Source organism: Herpailurus yagouaroundi, unplaced genomic scaffold (assembly GCF_014898765.1).
Source record: "Herpailurus yagouaroundi ecotype Mexico unplaced genomic scaffold, PumYag 140, whole genome shotgun sequence".
Lineage (NCBI taxonomy): Eukaryota > Metazoa > Chordata > Mammalia > Carnivora > Felidae > Herpailurus > Herpailurus yagouaroundi.
The window spans coordinates 80550152-80577201 of NW_024412395.1; the positions used below are offsets into that span (position 1 = coordinate 80550152).

The 27050-nt window shown below is 39.5% G+C and overlaps 1 protein-coding gene and 1 pseudogene across 5 annotated transcripts in view; one reads left to right on the forward strand and one right to left on the reverse strand.

Annotated features, from left to right (window-relative positions):
- MPP4 (MAGUK p55 scaffold protein 4) overlaps positions 1 to 27050 on the reverse strand; it is a 68261-nt gene that overhangs the window by 25603 nt on the left and 15608 nt on the right. For all 5 annotated transcript variants that reach the window (XR_005790465.1, XM_040475862.1, XM_040475863.1 and 2 more), the window contains 14 exons: positions 26332 to 26417; positions 24811 to 24882; positions 23923 to 24119; positions 21687 to 21751; positions 19316 to 19333; positions 16730 to 16768; positions 14721 to 14741; positions 12569 to 12583; positions 11403 to 11444; positions 9142 to 9312; positions 7377 to 7457; positions 3680 to 3773; positions 3173 to 3281; positions 2084 to 2218 (listed from right to left, as the gene is read on the reverse strand). Coding sequence is in view for 4 of the 5 variants with exons in the window: in XM_040475862.1 (XP_040331796.1) it covers positions 2084 to 2218; positions 3173 to 3281; positions 3680 to 3773; positions 7377 to 7457; positions 9142 to 9312; positions 11403 to 11444; positions 12569 to 12583; positions 14721 to 14741; positions 16730 to 16768; positions 19316 to 19333; positions 21687 to 21751; positions 23923 to 24119; positions 24811 to 24882; positions 26332 to 26417 (1145 nt within the window). In the remaining variant the exon portion in view is untranslated. The remainder of the gene's footprint in view (positions 1 to 2083; positions 2219 to 3172; positions 3282 to 3679; positions 3774 to 7376; positions 7458 to 9141; positions 9313 to 11402; positions 11445 to 12568; positions 12584 to 14720; positions 14742 to 16729; positions 16769 to 19315; positions 19334 to 21686; positions 21752 to 23922; positions 24120 to 24810; positions 24883 to 26331; positions 26418 to 27050) is intronic.
- Positions 1187 to 1286, forward strand: LOC121031154 (uncharacterized; annotated as a pseudogene).

Consider the following 27050-nt stretch of genomic DNA (forward strand, 5'->3'; position numbering starts at 1 on the left):
AGAAGAAGAAGAAGAAGAAGAAGAAGAAGAAGAAGAAGAAGAAGAAGGCAGAGGAGGAAGAGCAGGAGGAGGAGGAAAGGGAAAGAAAGAAAATGAAATTTACCAGTTAAATATAAGTAAAACTTACACATAAATTTCAAATGAAATTTTAGAAGGTAAAATACAGTTTCTACAACTAAATACTGATAAGAATGATATCATTCTGCCACTTTCAACATGAAGATGGTGACCTGGTTCTATTGAATTAGACATACCCTAATTGTCCTTTGCCTCATGAGGCCATGACTTAATTCACTTTTGATATCGATTTCCTCTATTGTGAAATGTTCATTTAGTGAGAGTCATTTGGCCTTCCTCGGAACTAATGCATTAACTTCACTGCTGTTATTTTCTTATTTGTCCATAACAATTAAAACAGTACAGCTTTTTGACAGTGCAATCATAAAAAACAAATAGGGGGGAGCTTGGGTGGCACAATCTGGTAAGCATCTGACTCTTGGTTTTTTAGCTCAGGTCATGATCTCACCGTTTGTGAGCTTGAGTCCCAGGTCAGGCTCCGCGCTGACATCGCAGAACCTGCTTCATATTCTCTCTCACCCCCTCTCTCTTTGCCCCTCTCCTGCTTGCACTCTCTCTCTCTCTGTCTCTCAAAGTAAATAAATAAACTTAAAAAATAAAGTAAAAAATAAACACAAATACAAATGCAGGCACTGCAATGTTGTGGCAGTACTCCTTTACAAGATGACAATACTCATGATCCAGAAACAATTTTGTTGATTTGTTTAGCTTGCCATAAAAATGAGAACACAATTTTAAATGCCTATGAGATTCAGAGAATTTATCCATGGACTCCACTGTCTGAAACGCAAACTGAAGAATCAGATTCTCATACAGTAGTCACTTAAAAAAATATGAAGACAGAAATAATAACAAAGGATTATACAAATATACCTGTTTTTCACTTCAGAAGCACATATATTAAATTTGTTTTTTTTTTTAGTTTTTTTAACATTTATTCATTTTTGAGACAGAGAGAGACAGCATGAATGGGGGAAGGTCAGAGAGAGAGGGAGACACAGAATCTGAAACAGACTCCAGGCTCTGAGCTGTCAGCACAGAGCCCGACACAGGGCTAGAACTCACAGACCGCGAGATCATGACCTGAGCCGAAGTCGGACGCCCAACCGACTGAGCCACCCAGGCACCCCTTAAATTTGAAACAATACAGATTAACATGGCCCCTATGCAAGGGAGACATGCAAACTTATGACGTATTCTTTATATTTAATTTCAGTTTTATAAGATGAAAAAGTTCTAGAGATCTCTTGCACAGTGTGAATATATTTAACACTACTAAACTGTACAGTTACAAATGGTTAGGATGTTAAGTTTTATGTTATGTGTTTTTTACCATATACACAAAAAAATAAGTGGATGTAATATATTGATCTAAGTGATGGTTATCTGGGTATATGCACATGTAAAAATTCATTAAGCTGTTATACATAAGATTTATACACCTTGCTGAATGTATATGATGACTTAAAATAGTTAAGGTAGATTTAATGAAAAAAATAAAATGGAAAGAAACTAGTTATTCCAGGAAGAGTTCACTGATAAATCCCACCTGTCTTGGCCCCTCTATTATTTCCATCATCATTAATACATAATATTTGCATTTAGAAATATACTTTATATAGATAACTCATATTACATATAAGATATATTCACTACAACATTTTAAAAGTAACTTCTCAAACTCTTTCATAAGATAAATAATAAAATATAAACATCAGGCTTGTGCACACCCAGTTTCCATGTGGCTTTGCAAACTGTAGCTTGAGGTCATTTTTTTTTTAACTTAAGCCAGACTAGAAAAAAAATAATAGTATCATAGCATTTATTAAACATTATTTTAATATCTACAAATGATATCCAGTAAAAAGGACAAACCATAGGGCATTTCATTATTCATTAGAAACAAAAATCACATTCCTTAACACTGGAATGTTGTGAAAATAATACAGTGATTATTTTTTTACTAGAAAAAAAAATGCATGTGTCTATTTTCTCTGTATCTTACCTTGAACTTCATGTCCACAAAGTAGTCTGTAATGATCTTGGCATTTTTCCGAGACTGCTTCATACAACTCATGTTAGATGGCTTTATAAATATGACATAGGGCCTTAGTTCATGGGTTCGAGCTATTTGAATACACTACACACAAAAAATAGGTTCATATTTAAAAACAGAAATCTTAATTTCCTAGAGTCAACATGAATGTTCTCAAAATTTCTAAGACCAGAAATTAGCAATTATTTTCAGCCAATTTATTTTTATTTATTCTCCTTTGCCCTCAAGTCCTCAACTCTAAAAAATAAAAATTTTAATAATTAAGAGATGGGGTTCTAGGATTAAAATTAAGTTTAAATTGTGGCTCTTCCTCTCACTAGTCATGACACCCTTATGAAATCTGAGAATAGGATCCTATAAATAATCTCATGGGAAAGAGGCAAAGACAAACTCTGCAGGTGGATCAGTTCTGTTTCACCCTCACTTCCCCTTCCTCTTGGCTATTATCTTATATTGGATACTACTGACATCTTCACACTGACCACCAGCCTTGACCCAAGTAAGAACAATTGTCTTATCCCCTGATTCTCTTTAGTACACATGGTATATTTAAAATGACTACAAAAAAAAAAAATCCCACAAAATACAAGGATCAAAAAATGGAGCCTACACATTGTGTGTTCTTTACCCTAACTTGCTCACTCCTGCCTCACTCCACATATAGTCTCATAGAGGTAGCTACAGATATGACAACATGGGAACCTCACCTCCTTGTGTAAAACAACATCTTATTCTCTCCACAAATTTCCTTAATGCCTTTGTGATCAAAGTCAAAACAGGATTCTAACTTTTCTTTATAGCCACCAGCTCAGTTCTCTTTTTGTATCTGAGAAGCAAGACTCATTCCCTAACTAAAGACAAGATATTGGCAACTGTTCCTTTACATAAGATCCTGGTCCTTAGATATGGTAAGTGGTCTTATCCCTAAAAGGCTAAAAGAATAAAATGTCTCAACTATGATCTACAGCAATATGCACAAAATGCAAGACATTCATTCATTACTTTGGGGAGATGGGAAATATTCCACCATAGACCTACCTGAGGCTCTAGGTCCATGACACAGATCTTTCCTTCATCAAGGACTGCTTGAACAGCATCCACACTGGTGCCATACAGGTGGCCTTTGTATTCACCATACTCGAGCATCCTGCAAGGGTGCCACAAGGAAAACAAGAACTCTTTCTACAAGTAAAATACTATTATAGTAACATGAAGATAAACTCCAACAAGATAGAACATAAATATGTGGACTTCGGTAGCACAAGAAGAATTATCAATAGGAGAAAATCAATAGGAGAAAAAAAATATTAGGAGATCTAGGACTCAACTATTTCTCCAAAGTCTCTAAGACTGGCAACTCAGTTCTGCTCCCTCTCCCAACCCAATAAGTTAGTGTAGTAGTTGATCAATTTGCATTTCCTTGCTTAACTCTTCAGAAACAAAAGGAATTGCCCCAGAAGCTTTGGATAATGCATAAAAATGGGGCATGTATTTTGAAGGTAAAATAACCAAAGGTAAGAATCAGATTCTGAATGTATAGCCTACCTGTGACCATACATGAGGCTTTCAAATGTTTCCTTTGACACGTAATGATACTCACGTCCATCCATTTCATAACTCTTTTTGGAACGAGTAGTATCTATCAAAAAACGGAATTTAAAAAAATGTTTTCAAATCTTTGAAATGTTTTGGTTTATTACCAATATACATTTGGATAAATATTTCTAATCAAAGTAAATAAATGAATACATAAACAGGTAAATAAAATGCTAGAACCAAAAAGACGGAGCCTAAATTGGTGATAAGAAAATAGAAGTTCTCATCAAAATCAGTTCATCTATAAATCTTTATTAAGTAATCACAGTGTGGACACGAATGTATTAGGTATTGAGCTAGGATGGGGAGACCCTAAGGGATAGCTGCTCATACTAAAAAACAGGCATGAGTGAATTATATGTGAGCCCTAAGATGCCTAAAGGCCCCCAGGTAGCATATCTTATGTTTAGATAATGCATTTCCCAAGATCTCATTTCATTGCTCACACTGCTAGCTTGATGAAATGCTATTTCATCACCATAGTTTACTGATAACTGAAGATTTTAGAGAGTAACTTGCTCATGTACACAAGACTAATGAAAAAGCAAAGTTGAAAACAAGAACCTACGTGTTCTGACTCCTCCTAGACTAATATTTTCTGCTACACCAGATTGTCTCTGAATTGAAAGGAGAAAGCCCATGACAGTCTGTCTGCAGTCTTGCCCAAATGCATTGATAGCCAAGGGAGATGGTGATTAGTTTTAGGGAACTCCAGAAGGGAAAGACTGGTGGAGTCTGGATTCAGTCCCATTTTTTTATTATAGATTCCTCAAGTTAAATAGTACTTGGTATAGAACACAGGAGCTCATTGAATAACTGAAAGTGATTCATTTTCTGTTCATCTATTTATTCAACGAACATGTACTGAGTGCCTCTGTTCTGGATATCTTAGTTTCCTAGAACACACAGATGAATGAACCACAGTTCCAACTCTGTGTCCTATATATACCACAAAGCTTCTAGTCCCTTAATCTGCATTGCCACAAATTCTCCCTGTTCATAAAAAAAATGGCATATTTGCATTTGTACTTGACAAAGTTTAAGAATGAAATATATGAACACTTGATAATATCAACACATGGAAATGACAAAGCAGGAACTTGACATAGAACCTAAATGAAAAAGGAGTATTGGACATTCAAGAGGTTTAAAAAACAAATGTCATCTGAGAGTCATCTTTTTTTTTCTTTATTCAAGGCTCTCTGCAGATACTTAGAATTTCTTTTTTTTTTTTTCAACGTTTATTTATTTTTTTGGGGACAGAGAGAGACAGAGCATGAACGGGGGAGGGGCAGAGAGAGAGGGAGACACAGAATCAGAAACAGGCTCCAGGCTCTGAGCCATCAGCCCAGAGCCCGACGCGGGGCTCGAACTCCCTGACCGCGAGATCGTGACCTGGCTGAAGTCGGACGCTTAACCGACTGCGCCACCCAGGCGCCCCATGATACTTAGAATTTCTACAGTTATGCCACCTCTCCTATAGCTTTGTACTGAAAAAAAAAAATTCTGGTAAAACACTATACTCTCGGGTTATAATAAATTATGTAAATATAAACCTAAGATTACTAATTCTCCGTGGCTTCTATTGGACTATGTTTTATATGGTAGGTTAAAATCTGTGAACTAATGCATAACTAGATGTATTCATTTTAAGATTAAAACTATTCACTCAATTTAGAAAGCAAAATATGGGCAACATTTTCTCACTTGAATGATGACTAGCTATACTGCTTACAATTATTCTATGTTCCATGGGCATTTTATTTTTATCCAGATTATTGAAAAATGGTGATTTCTTCTGTGGTTTTGTTTTAATTCAAGTTAGTTAACATACAGTATAGTCTTGGCTTCAGGAGTAGGACTCAGTGATTTATCTCTTACATATGACACCCAGTGCTCATCCCAAAAAAGTGCCCTCCTTAATGCCCAGCACCCATTTAACCCACACCCTCCACCCACCTCCCCTACAGCAACCCCTGGTTTATTCTCAGTATTTAAGAGTCTCTTATGGTTTACCCCCCTCTCTGTTTTTATCTTATTTTTTCTTCCCTTCCCCCTACATTCATCCGTTTTGTTTCTTAAATTCCACATATGAGTGGAATGAGGGCTCTTTCCCTAATTTGGCTATTGTTGGTAGTGTTGCTATAAACACTGGATGTTGGAGATCAATGTCCATTCTTACACATGTGAACAGTGTTTGGAAAGCACAACCTATGGTATATGATCATAAAGCAACTTTTTAAAAATTGTTTTTAAGTTTCGTTATTTTGAGAGACAGAGAGAGCAGAGGAGGGGCAGAGAGAGGGGGAGAGAGAGAGAATCCCAGCAGGCTCCATGCTGTCAGCGCGGAGCCTGATGTGGGGCTTGAACTCACGAACCGTGAGAACATGACCTGAGCCAAAACCAAGAGTCAGACGCTTAACTGACTGAGCCACCCAGGCACCCCTATAAAGCAACTTTTTCTGTCACCTACTGCCTTCTGTGGGACAAGACCTTCTCCTGGTCCTGGATGAAAATCTAAGCAGTTATCAGGACTCTTCTCATTACTCTTAGGTTAAAAAAAAAAAAAAAAAGGCCACCATCACCTGTACCACAAATGCAGTCTTGATCTAATAAAATTCCATTCCCATGTAATAATCAAAATTATGATTATTTTAGGCTTCTCCTCCACACACCTGGCTCAGACTTGCTGCAAGCAGGGAAGCCTGCAGTCAGAGAAGCCAAAGTCAGGAAAGGGAATAGGATTCCTCTCCTCCCTTTCATTGCCTCTCTACTATTCCTCTCCAGCTTTCTAACTGTCCAAGGCTACAGTGCAGAAAGGAGAGGAAAGAGCAGGAAAATTCTCACTTCACTGATACTGATGCTGGATACTATAGGCTCCTCTTAGATATTTAAATCTGGTAGATATTTAAATCTGGCTCTGCTCTCCTAGAAGATGCATTGGGTTATTCTGCAAACCCTATCACCACCACCGTTGCCACTGAGTATCTCAAATCCATCCCTATGCCAGCTAGTCACTTGTGATTTCTCAAAGGGTAGCTACTTCCCAGACTATAGCCATTGGCCACTCCTTTAAACTCTTTCCATTTTTTCAGGTATAATTCTGACATCAGTCTTCCATGCCCCCCAAACTGCAGGGAACGCATGCAAAGCTCTTAAGTGGTTTCTCTAAGTTCCTCTCTCTTGCATTCAGATGAAGAGGAAGAACCTACATGCACATGCTCTTTCCTGCCATGGATGATATAATCACATATACAGACTTATATAAAATTATATCTGTATATATTGAAAGTTTCAAAATAAAATAAGGCATTTAAAGAGCCAAGCACAGTGCCAGGAAGATGGTAAGTAATTAATGAATGTTAGTTATTATTGCTAAATATTAGTTTTCCTGAAGAGTCATCTATATAGTCATTGAGAGATGGAAAAGAGACAAAGTCCCCCTTTAAAAGCCTACATGTCAATAAATCAGTTCCCTCTATTAAAATAAATATAGTTAGGAATATTATACAAGGACTATTCCTAGTGTCTGATATATTTTTACAACAAAAATGGTATGGCATAGTTAACTGAGATCAGTGCATCTGCAGAGACAAAGACAGTTTTACCGAAACATGAACTGCTAGGAAAGAAAAACTACACATACGTGGCACAGCACTTTGGAAATGGCTAGGATTACGTTCAATAAGTTGTCTTCTCAGTTCATTTACTCCAACGCCCGAAGGTCCTAAATACAGAAAGTCACATGCAGAAATTATAAGATGTGAATAAATATGATTATGTGGTAAAATCATCATTTCAGTTCTTCTACTGAAAAAACTTGAGAGCAAATTTTTTGGTAAATGTTTTTAGTTTCTCACAAACTGAAACAATTCCAGAAAGCTCTTAGGAATTTTCCTGGTGACCCATGGAGTAACCCACACTTCTTCAACATTCCAGAAATAAGCTGGGGAATTGCAGGAACCAGTCACCTCAGCAACCTTCATCTAATGTCAGACACTGAAAATTCTCTGGCCTCATTTCAGATAATCTGAGACAATCTGCCTTTCCTGTCAAATGAAGTTTCCATCACATCACAACCCAGAAATCAGCCCCTATAATTATGGGTCCCATGACTTATAGAATTCAGACGTATTTCCTTTTTTTTTAAGTTTACTTATTTATTTTGACAGAGAGAGTGAGTGGTAGAGGGGCAGAGAGAGGAGAGAGAGAATCCCAAACAGGCTCCACACAGTCAGCACAGACCCCGACCTGGTGCTTGAACCCACAAACCATGGGACCATGGCCTGAGCCAAAATCAAGAGTCAGACGCCCAACAGACTGAGCCACCCAGAGGCCCCCAGACATACTTCCTGATAGATAGTTGAGTCAACACTCTGTGTGCAACTGGAGTCAGAGCTGACTTCATGCAATTACATAGGGCCCAGGCTTAGCATACTACACTTAGCATACTACACTTTAATACTCTTCTTTTGCCTTCTTGAAATCTTAATCATCATTAAACAAGAAGCCCTTGTATTTTCATTTTGCCCTGAGCTCTGCAAATTATGTAGCCGGTCCCGGCTGTAGGGCATGTTGTTCTGCTCTACAGGGGCCTCCCCTGATTACAGTTGGAATACACAGAGATGGCAGCAAGACATTAGTTACTACAGCTGCAGGGACCAGCTTTGCAGAGCTCTTGGTCACAAAAGCACGTCACCCCAGTACTGTATTTGCCCTGTTCTTTAGCACCATATATAGTCCAGAAAACTTTAAACATTTTTCTGAAGAAGGTGGTTACAAATTTCTTAGGAAAATAGGTCTTAAGGATTTTTATTTCCTTTTTTTTTTTTTTTAATAAACTGTGGTTTTTTTAATGTTTATTTTGAGAGAGAGACAGACAGAGAGCACATTCAAGAGGAAGGGAGGGGCAGAAAGAGAGGAAGAGAGAGAGAATCTCAAGCAGGCTCCATGCTCTGCAGTGGAGGCCCAATGCAGGGCTCAATCCCACCACTGTGAGATCACAACCTGAGCTGAAATCAAAAGTCAGATGCTTAATCAACTGAGCCACCCAGGCACCCCAAGGATTTTTATTTCTAATACAGACTGCTAATGCAGTCTGGGGGAATACTCACCTATGCTTACAGAACAAACTCAAAACAGGTCAAAAAAAGACAAAACAAAATTTCATAATACAACCTGTTAATACCCCCAGTATATCATGGCATACCACATTTAATTGTAAACAATAAAAGCATGAGACAATAAAGTTTTATTTATAAACACACATATAAGACAGGCTTTTTTTTTTAAGTGTTTATATTGGCGTCCCTAAAGAATTCTAGTTTTGCCACCACTCCCAACACAAAACCACTGACTCTAGAAGGAAAAGTTCACTATGGGGGAGGAGAGACACAGTTCCTGAGACGTACCCACGAGCACTATGAGGCGGTGCTTGTCTGAAGGGCGTCGCTGGTACCTGACCACCTCCTCGTAGGGGGCGCCTGACGCGCTCAGACAGCCGCTGGCACTGCAGACCCCCGCGTGCTGCTGGCGCAGGTGAGACTTCCGGCGGCAAAGGCGCATGCTCCGGCGGAAGCCAGCTGGGAGGGTGGAAACGCACAGGATGTTACATCCAGGTAGGAGAGATTATTTCTCTTGCCCCGCCTGATGGCGCCTGCAGTGACTGCAACCAGCAAGTGTTAATTAACATAATCACGTCTGTCTAAAGGTAGAAAATAAGAAGAGAACAGAGGGAAAAATAACAAAATGCCCCCACATGTTGCCGCTAAGTTGCACCCTGTGCCCACCATGTGCCAGGTGCTGGGGTTCTAGCGGTCAACTAAATCAAACTCATTTCCTCATGACATTTACGTTTTATGGAGGAGGAGAAACAAAAGTAAACACATCAACAAAAATAAGTGCTTAGAAGAAGGGGCAGTGGAGTGATGGGGGTGTTTCTTCATGGGGAGTGAGGGAATTCAAGTAAAGTGTGTGTGAAAAGGTAACATCGAGCAGACATGGGAATAAAGTAATGGAGCCAGTCAGGAGGCATCTGGGGATGAAAGCAGCCCAAGCGAAGGGAACGTCAACTGCTAAGGTGCAGAGAAAGGAGTGTTTGGGGAAGCACAGAAAGGCTCAAGTAGGGCAGGGTCCTGAGCAGTAGGGAGAAGGGTAGGAAGTGGAGTTGGAGAGGAAGCAGAGTGTTGGATTGTGGTCCAAATGGGATGAAAAGTCACTGGGTGGTGGAGAAATGGGTGTGACATGGTTTGATTTATGTGTCTGAAGAATTCCTCTGGTGCTTGGGGAGGATGCAAAGTGTGGGTTCAGGGGAGAGCAGCTAGGAGGCCCTTGCAGTGCCCCAGATGAGGGAGAATAGTGGCTTGGGCCAGGATAGAAATGGGGGAGCAGGCTGATCACTCACATTTTTCAGATGGATACACTAAGACATGGGTTAGGGGCTGCTCACAACTATGTCCTCAGTGGCAGAGTTGGACGCTTTAACCATGATTTCTGAACTCCTAGAATCCTGTTTAACCTGCCCGCTGAATCACAGAGCTTTCTGGTATTTAAAAAAAAAAAAAAGAGCTGTTCCCAGGTCCTTTCAATAGGTAGAGCTAGGGACTATATGTATATGTATAAACACACACACACACACACACACACACACACACACACACACACATCTATATCTGTATCTGTATATGTCGAACACCATGAGTTCACACCAATACCCACAAAGCCACCTCGACATTGCGGGATTTATTCCAGCCACCACCACCTCCCCACTTTCTGTATGTTTCTCAGTGAGAAACCTGACACTGATTGTCCTCAATACATTTACTTATTAGTCAAGAGCACTTGTGCAGGATGGGGACGGATGGTGTCAGCAACCTGGCAGAAAGTGTCAGAACCCAAGCTAGGTGAGGAGGCCATCTTTGTAGAGGCTGTGAGGTGTCAGAACCCAAGTGATGGCAGCTGTCCTCCTCACATTGCTCTGGCTCTGACAACCTGTACCGGACCACCATCATCCCCTGCATAAACGTTCTCCTAATACTGCTCAGTGATGCCCCACCCCAGGCTGCTTCTTTCCCACCTTTGTGCGGATGCCTTCCCTTTTAGCATACTTAATGGCGTTGGGGCTGAGTTAACCTCAAAGGGATACAGAAAAGTGGTCCCATGTTGTTGTTTTTCTAAGCTCTCTCAATGATTCTAATGTGCATCTTGGCCCGGGGAACCAACATTTCACTTTATAGATCCTGCTGTTGCCCCACTGTCTCATGGAAAAGGAGGCCCAGTGTGGTTTTACATGAGCCTTTAAAGGGGTCCTTCAGAAACCTCTGCCAAATTGACAGAATATAGAAATGTGGTCATCAAAGTTAAGTTTGGTAGTCAGACAATTGGTCTCTTTAGAGTAAGACAAATATGTCATGAAACAGTCTGGAAGAAAATAAAAGATTTGTGTTTGCTGAATAATAAGAGATATCCAGTGGAAACCAGATGAATTATGATGAATGATCAACACATCAGAATACTAACCCCCCCAAAAAATTGGGGGGATAGAGGGAAACCAGAACAAGGAACAAGTTTGGAAATGTCCATCAACAAAAGAAGCTTTCAGAAGAGAGTCAGGATGGTATGACTAAAAAGTTAACAAGTGACAAAGACCCACCTCTTATTAATCATCACCTACCAATAAAGAACTTCTGATCACAGCCAACAAATTCCTCCTTGTCTGAAACACAGAGAATGGCAGGAACAGAATATGTGGAGGAGGAGAAAGAGAAGTTTACTTAGAACAGATGCATGAAATTATCTTCAAATCTGCAAGTGACGCTCTTTCAGTAGATGTCAGCACAGCTGAATTCATCCTGAATGGCTTATTAAAGAATATCCTAAGCACTCTGCAGCCTATCACATGCCCCAAACTATGCAGAAATACTCTCCAGAATTTTAGCAATACACAGAATATATTCTGTCAAGTATAATTAAAACAAAGAGCTATTTTAGGCTTGTTTAAAGTTACAAGAAAGATATTGAGCCATAGTCAAAACAAAAATTTGGTATACATTTTTAAACATCCCCAAAGAAAACTGACTTAAAACAGGAAACAGATGAACTGGCTTTGGCTTAAACTTGTGGAAATGGTATTCTGCAGGACCTTTAATTAATCCCTTTGTTGGAGGGGGGTTTTAAGTTTCTCCCTGATAAAATGGTTTATTCTGTATAAAATTAGTATTTGCTCTATGGCTGCCAATTGTGTCTGACTGTCCAAAAATCTGAGGAACAAGAGTGAGGAGAACTGATCCCAGTGGCTCTGAAGCATCTAGAACTTATTTAAACTCCTGTCTCTGCTTCCACTGCAGTCTCAGAAAAATTCATATAAACTCCAGGAAAAAAAATGTTATAAAAATATCATTTTCAAGTTACTTTTTACTAATAGATGTTCCTTTTCACTTATGCAACTCTGTTCTGATCATTGAAGTACTATGTAAAGAGCCACTGTTCATAGAATGAACTAACATATACAACCTTTTCTTCTTAACCTTTTTTTCATGTACATCTTAAAATACAAAGAAAACACACCAAAATTAATTCCATCTTCTATTAAGTAAGCACTGAAATACGTCAGTAAGTTTAAAAGGAAATGTTTACTCAGGAATATATTCATAAAGCTTAACTACTTTCATTGTTCACTTTTAAATGTTTTTATATGAAATGGAATATCTCATCACTGCTTTCACCCTCAAAATACATCTTATCTTAAAGTGTATCCTGTCAAGTATGCACATGGAGGCACTGAAAGATCTTAAATATAGCTCTGTTTGGCTTACCCAGGAAATAAAAACAAACAATTACCTTCTGAAAGCTCCTCTGGATATTTGGATAAGTGAAAAAACAGACATGAAAAAGTTAAGTCTTTGAGAAGATTGAGTTGGCCATCCACTAAAAACAAGTTACAAAAATGAGGCTTTTATGTCTCTCTTAGAGAAAGTTGTAACCTGGGTAGGTCTGGCAAGGCAAATGAACAACGTACAACTGGGGACTCAGGAACTCGTGGGACCTGACTGTACTGCTCTGAGGACTATGACTTGTTCTGCAAGTCACTTATCTACATTCTCCCTGAAGATTTTATCTATGAAGACTCCTCTCCACTGGTTGGCTTAAAATGGGGCTTGAGAGAGAGAAATTATAGGAAGGCAACTGATTTGAGCCTCCTCTCTCCTTCGCTCCCAGAGGCCATATGCTGCTGCTCCAGAGGTGCTGCAGCAGCCTCTAGCCTAAGCATCCTCATTCTTTACTCCTCACTGGGTCCAGTGACACATGTCCATCTCCAGCCAGCCCATTGGAGACAAGGGGAACTAAACACAAAGTGTGCTGTTTTCTTTGTTTTCTAGATATCTTAAATATCCATGTTTTCTGTTACTTTTTTTTTAATTGGCATTCCTAATTAGATTATATCATCACCTCCCAGAGAAATTCAAGGTCACATGACACTAAATTCAGAAAAGAGTTGAGATCAAAACTGAAGAAATGTAACTGCCCACTAAGAGCTCTAAGTAACAGAATTAAGCATCATGAATGAGTATCAAGAGTTATTTACTTAGAAGGGCACCTGGGATATAAAGTGAGCTCTGTGCTGACAGCAGAGAGCCCCATATGGGGGCTCAAACTCATGAATTGTGAGTTCACAACCTGAGCCGAAGTTGGATGCTTAACTGACTGAACCACTCAGGCATCCCCAAAACTAGAAAACTTAGAAACAACATAAATGGTAAGTAAATAATTTAGGTGCATAGTTCTCAACTCCATATGTCTTAGTGCCATCTTTTTTATAACCAATATTTGTAGCAATCTCTCGATTCTTATGAAATCAAATTAATATAATCTATTGTACATTTAATTTTAAAAACCAATGCAATACTCTAACTGTAATATAAAGAAAAAAATTAAAAAGAATTCATTTATATTTTAAAAATGTGTATTTCAAAATATTAATCCTCAGGCATGACTTCTCTAGAAGACATAAGAAACTATGAATAAGAAACTATTAGATGCTTATACCCACTTATAATGAAGAAGCATGGATTAAAGGAAGTGAAAATATTCCTTATATGAAGTATAGAAAAATAGAAGGGCAAAGTAACAGTAAATTCTGAAATAAAAAGTGCTCTGATAAGTAATGACAGACCAGGTTTACTTGTATATAAAAGGGAAATTGCCTTAATTGAAGTAGGGATAATATACCAAAGCAATTATAATCTGATGAACTGGAGAAAAGGAGGAACTACACTTGGGAGCAGTTGAGTAATGTTAACATGCTCCAAAAGTTTGCCAGTTTTCAAAATACTCTGTGAGACCTATTTCATTACTAATGATGTCAACATTACTCTGATGTTGGTATCACACACTTGGTGATACCATATGTCATCAATAATAACAAATAACATTTTAAAGTAAAAGAAAACAATCAATCAGCATAGATACTTCACTTTCTAGTTTATTTACTATCAGTACGGAGCGGACAGAATGTGTGGAGTAAATTATTCAATAGTTGGCAAGGCAATTTCTTTAATCCTGTTCAACTGTCTCTCTCCATAGTGACTGTCTTCTAAACAACTGAGCTTTTCATGTTATGTCTTATGAAAATGTATATCACTATTGTGTGTTAAGGAACTGCTCATTTATATTTGTAATGTGTTTTGTCCAATAGGACATTAAAAATATTATGCAGGATAGTCTCACACACTGCAGGACATCTGGCATTCCTGAGTCCTACCAGTTAAAGGCCAGTGCCCCAAATCAATGTGACAACCAAAAAATGATCCCAAAGAGCTCCAAAATGCCCCAAAAGAAGCACTGGTTAAGGTGAAGCTTATAATATCTCACAATTATACTGTTGAGGTATTTAAACAATTATTGTATCATATCCCTAAATGTGTGTTTAAATTATACCAATATCTGGAATACACTCTTAAAAATCAATACCAAATATTCATTTTTTACTTACCAGATTCAAATGTTTCTTCATCTATGGTTTCCCATGGGGACACAAAAAAAAACCAAAAGTGTCATTTTATTACTATCAATACTGAGCCTGTACTTTAACAGATGAATTCCCTGACCCTATGCTTCTGCATACACACTAACTTCTAAAAATCTTTCCTGAATCAAGGCTAAGTCAGTGGTGTCTCTATGGCATATTGAACTTTTAAATGAGATATGTGGTATTAAGTAGCTGGGCTATGACAATAAGCAGGTATGCTGTATGAGGCTATAATCAATAAAATAAAATAAAAGAGACTAAATAAAATGTAAAAGAGGCTCAGAGGGAAGGGAAAGGTAGAATGTCACAGGAAACTCCAATGGATTGTCAGATAGTGCACAGCTTTGCTATTAGAGGGCTTTCAGATGGAGGAGAGATGCACCCTGACTGAAGGTTGGGGCAGGGTAGAGGGTGGGGAGGAACCATAAGCAACAGGAATGTGGCAAGGAGAGTGAGTATATTGGTTTGATTGCATAGGCTTGTGTAGGCGATAAGGAAAGATTTTATGTAAACCAACTTTCAGTTGAAACAGTTCTTTTTAGCATTTTAAAGAGATATTAAGGATTACAAAACTAGAATGTAGAGGGAGAGCAATTTGAAATATATAGCAACATTACCAATGCTTGTGTCCTTGGATCAGGCGATACTGCATCTAAGGTTTACTCATACCATGTGGAACAATATATTTACAAAGCTATTTGTTGTAGCATTGTTTGTAATAGAACAGACTGGACATAACTCAAACATCTACTGATAAGTGATTATATAAATGCACAATAATTTATTTAACCAATAAGCTGTTAAAAACAAAGGAAGAGGCTCTTTATGTACCAAGATGGAATCATATACGATGCTAAGGAGAAAAGCCAGGGACAGAAGAGTGTGTATAGTGTACCATCAAAAAGTCTTTTTTGTTGTTGTGTTCTTTTTAAAGGTATTTTTAAAAGAATGGTAAGGATAATGGTAGGGAGAGGAGAAAAAATATACATCATCGCTTTTACATGCACAGAATATGTCTAGAGGGATCAGGAAGAAACTGAGAGCATTTATTGCCTCAAGAAATAAAACTGAGTAGAGGAGAAGGGAAAGAGAGGAACTCTATACTTTGGTAGTTTTTGAATTATAAAATATGTGAATGTATTACCTAATAAAAATTGTAAATTAAAATTATAGAAAGAAATTAATATTACTGTAAGTTTTTAAAAACCCGAATGTGTACCTGGCAAAATAAATATGGTGTCAGCATTATTCTGTAGTTGTTCTGGGAAGTATATGTGAATCTTTAAAATATCCACAATTTAAAGATTTCATATTGTTCTTTAATTTCTAAAAACTAGATTAGCCCAGAAAGCCAAGACAAATTCACTTATCTGACTAAGGACTCTCCAACTACTGTCCCAACAATACTCTGGTGATTCTTGAGCCAATCTTCATTATGCCACTAAATTTGGAAAACCTTTTCCCAATTTACAAAAAAAAAAAAATTAAGTATAGAAATGTAAAAAGTTTCCATATATTTCTCAAAAATTTGAAACCCACTACTATTTATCTATACTAGAATCCACCAGAAGATGGTACCAAACAATAACAAAAACTATATGTCGCTTTTTAAAAATTGGCATTTCAGTATTTTATAGTATTTCACAAAAGCATGGTGGTTTCCAGACATTCCACCTGAATGTTACTGAATGTAACACCTGAGTATTACTGAATGTTCCGGTGATCATTTCTAAGACACTGCTTCCTAGAACACTTAGTGGAAGGTTGGTCTTGGAGCCTGGAGACATTCCCACAGCTGTGCCTCCCTTCCAAGTGCCAGAGCCATAGAAAAAGGCAGGCGCAGGGGAATTCATTTTACACATTTCTTCCAGAGGAAACCTGTGGCCCCATTTGGCCAACTCTGCGTCAGAGAATCTACTGCTGAAGTGCTTCATATTCCTCCTGGTGGTAACTCTATCAAAAGGAAATGTTACCTGCTTCCACACACTTCTCATCAATCTTCATGTCATCTTCTATAAAAGAGGACAGTAAGGGAAAAATAGAACTTAAAATGTATGAGTTTCCCAACGTATAGGCTTATGTCAGTAAAACTCAGACCACCTTACAATAATGTTACTCTTACAACAAGCATATTCCTTATGCTTGCTCACTTGGAGAGATAAAAAGGGCTCCACCATATTCAATGAAAATCTATGGTATAGAAGGCAACATAACATAAAATGGTTAACATTTTAAAAGCATTGGCTTTATGAACGGACAAATTAGTTTACCTCAAGCCTCAGTTTTCTATCTATAAATGGAGACGGTAGCAACACCTCCCATGTAAGTGAGGATAAACTGAGATAGTGTATGAAAAGCTCAGGTGTATGGTAAGCACTCAATAAATGTTAAAATAATAAATAATAAATAAATAATATATATTATAATATATAAAAAATAATGTTAAAAAATTAACTATTTTTACCTTTAACTAGGGTATATATGAGAGAATAAGAGACCATAACTTTTAAAGCCAACCCCACCTAATATTCAAAACCCTCTACAACATGACCCAAACCCAACTTTGAAGGCTATTGTCCACTTCTTTCCTTCACATATCTTATATTCCCATTAGAGTAGCCACCATCAGTCAGTCCTCTGTACCTTTGCTTATGCTGTCCCCTTTGCCTGTAATGCTTCAAGGTCCATCTCAAACATTAACTAAAATGATTATCTCTGCCATGAACTGCATAGCATTTTCTTCCTACTACCTTGAACTCCCTGCTACTACACATCTATTCTAATATATAGGTGTAATATAATACAACCATTTGAGTATTTGTCTTATTTGCCCTCCTAGATAGTACCTTAAAAGCATAAACTGTCTTGCTAATTTTTACATATTTTACAGAGCTTAGTACAGTGTCTTGCGCAGAATAGGTACATGACAAATTATTTATTAAGTTGAACTGAATTTTCCTTTTAATATGAAAATGGTTAATGTAAATGTATGTTTTGAAAAAATAATTTTTTTTCAGAAAGCACTGTACATCTTGTGCCTACCATAGTGCCCAGCACTTCCTAGGTGAGAAATAAATAGTGGTTTAATAAATAAGTCTTATCATGTTCCAAAAGTGCAAGTAATTATCTGTATAATAAGCTATAATATTATCAAGTCACATAATAAACCTATCACCACCTTCTTACAGACCATATCATTAACTACGGTTTTTAAGTAACATATGCAATATAAAAATTTTTACAAAATAATACTGTTTTATAGAGGTAGGGGCACAGATAAACAAGTAACATAGCTGCCATTCAATTCCTTATAATTATTCAGAGATTATATTTCAGATTAGTATTTTATAACAACAGTGAATTTATTAGTTCCTAAGACATAACTAGAGGTTTTATGTTTTGTTTTTTTATCAAAGAAAACTACTATTATTATTCCTGTTTTACAGAGGAATTACACGAGTGAATTTCCAGTAATAGCACAAGTAGCCCTGATTTGTCTAACTTGCAAGCCTGGGATCCAAGACAGACACTGATTTTATTCTCTCAAAATCAACAATTCCACACTATTGGCAAAGGGTATGTGTTATGGGCTGATCTGTATCCCTCTCGAATTTATATCTTGAAGTCCTATCCCCCAGTGTGACTGTATTTGGAGACAGGGCCTTTAAGGTTGAATGAGGTCATAAGATTGATTGGGGCCCTAATCCAAAAGGACAGGCAGTCATCTGCAGGCCAGAAAATCTCATCAGAAACCAGACCGGCTGAACCTTGATCTTAGACTTCTGGCTGTCAGAACTGTGAGAAAAAAAGTGTCTGTTGTGTCAATCACCCAGTCTGTGGTATCTTGTTATGGCCACCTGAGCAGATTAAGACAGTGGGCTTGTAACCCACCAAGACCTCAGAGACCCCGCCTCTCCAAAGACCTGCCCATTTCCAGTTTCATGATTGAGCTGTGGGGGTGCTTAGGGGAGTGCTCTTCTAGCCTCTCTTCCCCTCCACAAGCAGATAGCATCTTGCCTTCTTGCTTTTGTAAGTGTCTGTGTGGCATCATAATGAGTCATCTGGGTGTCTGGGCTCGGAGAGAGAAGTAATAACTGGAGGTTCCATTTGCCTCCGAAACAGAAGCTTCAATCCAGACTACACTGCCTGCAACATCTGGCAATACTCTTACCTTCTTTGGACTTCAATCTTTTCATCCATAAAATGGGAACAATCACGAATTCCTTACAGGGTTATTTTTAAGACAGTGTGTGTAAAACAGCTGACACAAAACAGCAAGCCAGTTTCACAACTTTTATTGAATTTTTACCATGTGCTGCATATAAATGTTATCTCTATTTTCTCCTATTCCTCTCAGTGTTAGGACAATTACATCATGTGTGCTTTCTTTTGACTGACATCTTTTGACAAATTAAGATCTTAGTGATTGGAACACTACTAGGTATATAGGAAGAGCTTAATAAATAGCTAAACTGAATTGAAGTGAATTAACAAAACTATACAAAAGTTCTACAAGACTTTGGAGATGAGGGTTTCTTTTTTCAAATACTATTTCTTACCTTCTTCCATAGAAATTGCTGGATACAGACAAATAATGAAAGTGGGGAAAAAAAGAGAGAGTGAGAGAGAGCACAATAGTTAATGCTACAGTTTTTCAGATTAACTTATAATAAGAAAAGCAAAGTGCCAAAATCATTTAATTAATGTTCTAGGCTTAATCTATAGAAATTTGGTAGAGATTTAGTAATGAAATGATAAATACGTATCCTATAGAAACTAATACATTTATGAATCTTGTTGGAAATGGGGATTTTGCTTCTGGCAAATCCCACTCCCTTCCCTCCTTAAAGTTCTATAAGGGTTGTGTTCTATTAATTTCTGAATTAATGCACTTAGTTCAGAATATTTTAGGAACTCAAATCTTGACTGGCATAAAAGGGAGAGAGGGAGGAAGAGAGGAAGGAAAGAAGGGAGGAAGGAGTGAAGGAAGGAAGGGGGAGGGAAGGAAGGAAAGAAAGAAAAAAGACAGAACAGCGACAACTTAATTGTGTGAGCATCTTTAGTAATATATTTATGATAGCCATCTGCAAATTTTTCAGTAAGTCTTGTTAAATAAAAGTGCCCATACCTCCTAATAACCTGTTCCTGAGATTTTTCCCCTCTATGGTAACATTAATCAGAAAGATACAAAATAATACTTATTACAGCATCATCTAAAACAGTTAAAAAGAAAAGGAATGATCTAATAATTTAGAAACTGAACATGCTCCATGAGAAACAACCCTATGAAAAGTGACCAATTAAGTCAGTGGCTCCACCCTTGAAGTTCCTGGACTTAGAGATTTGTGAGTATAAGAATAGGGGCTACAAACCATATTTCAGGATGGGCTTTTCCAAAAGTCTAATGTAAATCACACTTAGGCTACAGGAGCCAATTAAACATCAACTAGGGGTCCTACTAGTTACCAGATGCTGATTAGAAGCTTCATTAGTGGGGCCCCTGGGTGGCTCAGTCAAACACCCGACTTTGGCTCAGGTCATGACCTCATGGCTTGTAAATTTGAGCCCTGAATCGGGTTCTGTGCTGACAGCCCAGAGCCTGGAGCCTGCTTCGGATTCTGTGTCTCCCTGTCTCTGCCCCTCTCTCTCTCTCTCTCTAAAATAAATAAACATTAAAAAAATTTTTTTAAAAAGAAGCTTTATTAGCATTTCAATGTGCCTTTGAGAAATGAAATAGGAAACTGAATTAAAGAAGTACCTCAATCTGGTTTGGTAAAAAACTTTTTCAAAACACAAAGAAATAACTAAAATATCACTATAAAGATCACATCATGAAAAATGTTTCTGATAAAATGTTAAGTTAAATAAAAAAGATAGGTGCACCTGGGTGGCTCAGTTGGTTAAGCATCCGACTCTTGATTCCCACTCATATCATGATCTCGGGGTTCTTTAGTTCAAGCCCCACATCAGTTCTGTGCTGACAGTGCACAGCCTGCTTGGGATTCTGTCTCCCTCTCTCTCTCTCAAAAATAAATAAATAAACATTGCCACTCTGAAGGAATTATAAGAGAGTTTTCTTCTTTCAAAAATGTCTCTATGATTGCCATCATAAATTTTCAAGAGAAAAAGAGAAGAAAAACTAATTTTGGGCTTAGACCAGTAATAAAGTAAGGACTTGCCATGGGCCAATTGGTGACACTGACACTGTTGTCTGCTTTAGTCCCCTTGCAGCCTCCCGTTCAGGTCCCTCTCCCTCCCTCCTGGCACCCCCAACCTTACTTCCTTTCGGGGGGGGGGGGTGGCCTGGTGAGGGCAATTTCTGAAAGGGCCTTGCTCAGACAGTTCCAGCTGAGCTCTGCCAAGCTGCAGCCCCTCTTTTCAGGTGGCAAGTAGTTCACAAGCTTTGCCACCATGGATACCTTTACTAACCATTCCCCCACTGCCGTTTGAATATTACCATCTAGCGAGGAAACTGCATTGATTAAGTAATAATTCAGCCCCATGTTTATTCATCAAATGCACACACGACTGTTCATCAGAGCTTCTACACGACTGTTCATCAGAGCTTCTGAATAGTGTGAAATTTAACCCCCCTGTATAGAGCCCACATGAAGGTTTGTGTGTGCAGCCTTGTTCACCAGCATATGTATAATGTATAAGCTAGCTGTAAAGACCTCGAGGCACTCAGAGTTGGGGGGCCATCACAGAAGGTATCACCGACACAGGAACATTTGCATTTTTATAAACTGAAAAATCTTATAAATCCAAAGGCATGAAGGTGCAGAGTAGGATTTCAGATGGCTGCTAGGAGCTTATTTGGGCAGTGGGGACAGTCACAGATCCTCTCCTGGGCAGGAAGCCAGCCCTGGGAGAGAAGGAGCAGGCTTCCCCATGATGCACACGCTGGGTTTGAGGTATCAGCACACTCACATATGATGGATTTGAGGTGGGTGTGAGGCTGGTATGGCTGAGACCACCAGAACTCCCGCTGCTTCCTATGCACAAAGAAATACACCATGAGGAAAAAAAAAAAATCAACTCAGGTTAACTCAGGTGAAATAGATCCAGTGCTTCTTAGAATTCTGCTGCTTCTACCCAAGTGAAAAGGGAGATTTCTTCTCCAAACACATTGTCAAATATTCTCCAAATATACAGGTTTTCTTATCACGTTTTTCCTGTCTTATAGGCTCCTTTCAGAGCAACTCTTAGACTGAAAAACCTGGCTACAGGCCCCAGAGCTTCAGCGACTGACCCATAGGCCCCTGCCTCTCCAGTGGGTAAGCCTGCTTCACCTGGTCTCTGAATCTTCATAGCATGTTCCGGTTCCCCTCCCAGGTTGTTGATGCTCAATCCCTTAGAGACACGTGGATTTCAATTCCTTCTGCATCCTTTATTTGTGCGCTAATCCAATAAGCCTATCATTTCTGTGGGCTCCTTGCAAGACCCCTACCTGAGCCTCCTCACTGCTTTCTGCCCTGAGACCATAAGGACTAACCTTGTAAAGCCTTTATCCCTGTTTATGTCAGTCCCCCAAAGCTTGGGTCATCCCTTATCCTCTGCATGTTAATCCCTGTAAGGCTCTGTCCACCACCCGCCTTCCCTGAAGCCCTTTCACACACCCCATGGAAGTTGAAGTCAGTCTTCAACAAAGCCTCCCAGACTTCAGCCCCTACTGTGAGTAGGTGAGCCCTTCGCCCTCTTGCTCTAACCAAATCCCAGGTCTCCTGAGGGAACTGCTCCCCTGCATCTTTTAAGAGGTGGCTTGTTTCCTCTCCACTGCCAGCTGTGTGCTGGTAAACAAGCTCTGGGGGAAGGGGAATAGCTGTGTTGAGTAGCTTTTGCTGATTTCTTTCCTGCTGGCGGATTTCCCCAACCATGGACATGAGGAGAGGTACATGTTTTCATCATTCTTCCTCTCTCTTTCCCAGCATTTCTTTACCCACCCTCACTCTCAGCTTACAGCAATCAGAGAACTTCCACAAGCTCTCGCCATATCCTCACCCTCAACTATGTCCACACAGTCTGGATTCTCTGCTGTTACTATTACTGTTTATGATCCTGTATAAGGCCAACGCCTCTACTTGTATATGGTTGACCTTTAAGCAGGCCCTCTTATACATGGATTTTTTCCAATAAACACAGTACAGTACTGCAAATGTGTTTTTCCTTTCCTTATGATTTTCTTATTAATATTTTCTTTTCTCTAGCTTACTTCATTATAAGAATACAGTATATAATACACATAACATAAAATATGTGTTAATCCACTGTTTATATTATTGGCCAACAGTAGGCTATTAGTAGTTAGGTTTGGGGGAGTCAGAAGTTATATGCAGAATTTTGACTGCATAGGGGGTCAGCACCTCTAACCCCTGTGTTGTCCAACTGTACTAGATCATGTCTCCGTCTGTCTGCTCAAGGACATTGACAACAGCAGTTCCTTTCTTTTTCTCTGTCATAAAAGTTTTCCCTCTCACTGGACTGTTCCTACGAGCATTATGTACCTCATCTAAAAAAGTTCTTTCACACCACTCCCCTTTCCTCTCCAGCTACTTTCCCATTGCTCTGCTCTGCTTTGTACTAAAATGTCTCATGCCATAATTTCTTCAAATTGCTTTTATGACTGCCATATTGCTAAATCCAATGGTTAGTTCTCAGTCCTCTCTATAGCAGCTGATGTGGTTGGTCAGACACTATACTGTCCTGATTTTCATCCCGCCTCATTGGTCACTCCTCAATCTCTTTTGCTAGTTCCTTTTCTTCCTCTCGATTTCCTAACATTGGCTGGGCCTTGGACCCTTTTCTATTTTCTATCTTTACTAATTCCCTCAGATCTCAAGGACACACAGATGACAGCGTGGGTTCAGATTCAATAACTGACGTTTCAATTCAGGCCTGAATGATTAATAGAGGGAGTTAGAACTATCTTTTTAAGTTTGAGTTTCACAAGTGCTTTTCTCTCTTTTCTAGATGATACGATTTTTCTGGTCTCCTGAGTATTTAAAAATGCTTAGGGCATATGGATAAGTTGACTTTTGGACCAGTGTATATGTTTATCTATCTGCTTGTCATTCTTTACCTAATCTTAACTACAATAACAGAAGCCTGAGAAACATTTTATGTCCTGATAGTTCAGTCCTGAGTCCAGGAGTAAGAATTTCCTTACCTCTTCAGAAGGTGGTTAGAAGGAATTAGACCAGCACAGGTACCAAGGTCTGAGATTTTCCGGGCCTGCCACCAGAGGGCATCGTTCTGGTCCACAATCTGCAGGATGTCCCCTTTCTGAAAAGGCAACCCTGCATCCATGCAGGGGATAGTAGGATCCTCCTGGGGCCAGTACTCGGTCATGGCACGAACATATACCTGACAGTAGGTACAAAATGGTCCCATCAAAAGAACCCTTGCCCATGGGCTGTCAAGACTTAAAACCATTTCTCTACTCCTCTACCTACTGTTACTATCTTTCCTCCCCATACTCTCCAAAAGGGGAACCTGCCTCTTGAACTGAGTCTAAGATCCACCAAAAAAGTGACTTTGCCAACAGAATCTCTTAGTACTGAGAAGTTTTTGCTCAAGTGTTTCCCATTCTTGATATTACTTTTTAACTTCTTGTACTCCATCTCCTTTTATTGTATTCATTTACTCATTTGCCTCTCATGTCATCAATATTGAAAAATGTCCAGAGCGCCTGGGTCACTCAGTAGATTAATCATCTGACTTCAGCTCAGGTCATGATCTCACGCTTCATGAGTTTGATCTCCGCATGGGGTGAGCTCAAGCCCTGCTTCGGGTGAACACGAGCCCCATTTCAGGTGAGCCCTGTTTCTCTCCCCCCCCCCCCACCATGGTATTCTCTCTCTCCCTCTATCCATCTCTGCCCTCATTCACTTGTGCTCTCCCTCTCTATCTGTCTCTCAAAACAAAATGTGCAACAGTATTGAACAAATGTTCAACACATTATAGAGGAGGGTAGTATGATACAAAATATTAAGTCACTATTATTGTTATTTGAGGATTTTCTATATGTGATTATGAAGGCTCAGTATATTCTTACCATCTTCTGGCTATTAACAGGAGGGGCAGAAACTGGAACCACCTTGAACATAATTGTACCACGAGACATAGCCTAGAAAATGTCAAAGGGGGGGGGGAGAATAACAAATCACAGAGTTCACTGGGTTATGACATTTTAGCAGATGGAGTTATAACACAATGTGCCCAGTTTTAAGGGTGACATCCCCCACAGGGACTTTTACAAGGGTTCAATAGCTAAATATCACCATGCAGAAGTGGAAATTAGGAAGAAATTTAGCTCAGCTTCTGCCCTGCTATGGGGCTCCAGAGTTCCTGGCCTGCTATAAACCCCACTCCGAGGCCTGGCCTCCCCCAGGAACACTCCATCTTGTGACCTTATTCAGCAAGGTCTTCTTCCCACAGACACTGGGGAAGGAGATGAGGTCCTGATCTGACTTTCCCTCCTCAAACTTGAGTCAGTAATTACTTCCCGAACACCTGTTCCTGTGCCAGGCAGCCCAGTCTGATGGGGAAGAAGAGGGCTCCCAAGTCTTCTGGGGGGATGGACAAGCTCTAAGCTCATGGTGGGAAGGGGGTCCCTCAAACATTTTGAAGACAGAGAACCTATTAGACTTATGGAGAAGGCAAGATCCTCCTGTCACGTGCACTGTGGCAGGTATTAGAGATCCAGAGAGGAACAAATGTCCCTCAGAAATTTCACAACCCCACCATCCTGGCTCTGAAGCTGGCACCAAAATGGCTGAGGTGGAGCCATGTGTGTCTGCAACTGACAGTCCTTAAAGCTCATGTGCAGCATCTTATAGCATGTGGTTTGCACAATGTTCTGGTGCTTAGTATATTCCCTATAATCCCACCTCTCACGTAGTCCCTGAGGTACATCTATGAAAATTTAGGGTTCCCCCCAAAACTCAGTTTGAGAACCACTATGATAAATAGTAATCCATGTCAGCCCCCACACTTGGGGTGTGCATGGGGAAGGTGGGGGGGCATACCACTATGGCTATGACAGCTGGACTGTGATTCAGGCAAAGGTTTGAAAAGTGGAAATGGGACCTAAAAGAAACCTAAACCATAAACTGGTCATAAATCCCCAGTTTCAACCACCAATGACGGTGGGCAAGACAGGCAAGGAACTCCCCCTCCCATAGGGTAGCCTCCCCTGACATCTTTTCTACCCCAAAGCTACCTCAAGGAAGACGGTGAATAGATTTCAGCTGTATAAAAATGTTAGGGGAGCAAAGGTAATTTGCTCGGGTTCAGACACTCCTCCAGAGTCTCACTCTGGCCACCCCAGCTTCAGTTTCCAAAGGAGCAACTCAGGCAACAAGGAGCCTGGGCTGGGGGGATTGGCAGAGCCTTACTGAGGCCAAAAGAGCAGCTTGGCAAGAGAAGTCTCCCAGCAGAAACAGAAAAGGTCTGGGGGTCTGGAGAAAGGACCAAACCCCCCTCATGTTTCAGCACACACACCGTGGGCCAGACAGGCTCAGGTCAGCCACAGCACTGCACTGAGTCGTGGAGAAGGCAAACAGAAGACTCTTACCAGAATATGGATCACTTGCTCAGGGTCCAGTCCCTCAACTGAAACTCCATTCACTTCCACCAGTTTGTCTCCAGCATATAACAGCCCTAGGCAAACAGGAACACAAAACAAAGGAAGATACAAGGAAACTGGCAAAAAATAGAGGTAGCTGTACCAAAGATTTTTAGCAAACTCATTAAGCCAAGCATGCTCTAACATTTAAACATTTACTCTGAAATAATAACAATAATAATACAGGCTGGTTATTCTGGAGTACACCACCACCAAAGCACAGAGAATCGCATTTTATACCTCTTTACTGGGTATTAAGTGATGGTGATATTTCTATTTCTGCTAATCTGATGCTGTAAAATGAAGATATCATGAGTAAATGATAAATGAAAAGGAAAGGGGAGGGGCATTCTTCAAAAGAGGAAACGTGGAGAAACATGGGGGTTAAGATCAAGCCTTGAGAAGTATGAAGTAAACAGTGGAGTTGTCGGAGGGAGAGGTGAGAAGCAGGATGACGTTGTGGAACAGAAACCACGGGTGATGAACACTTCAAGACAGTTACGGTCAATGACACCAAATGTTCTAGAAAGTAAAAATAAAACTGAGGCCAAAGGAAGGGCCAATGGACTTAACAACTAGGAAATCCTGGGGCCACTGCTCTAAGAATGTTGGGGTATGAAGCCCATCCCGTCTCCAAGGCCCTGGGAAGTGAGGACATGGGGCAGCAG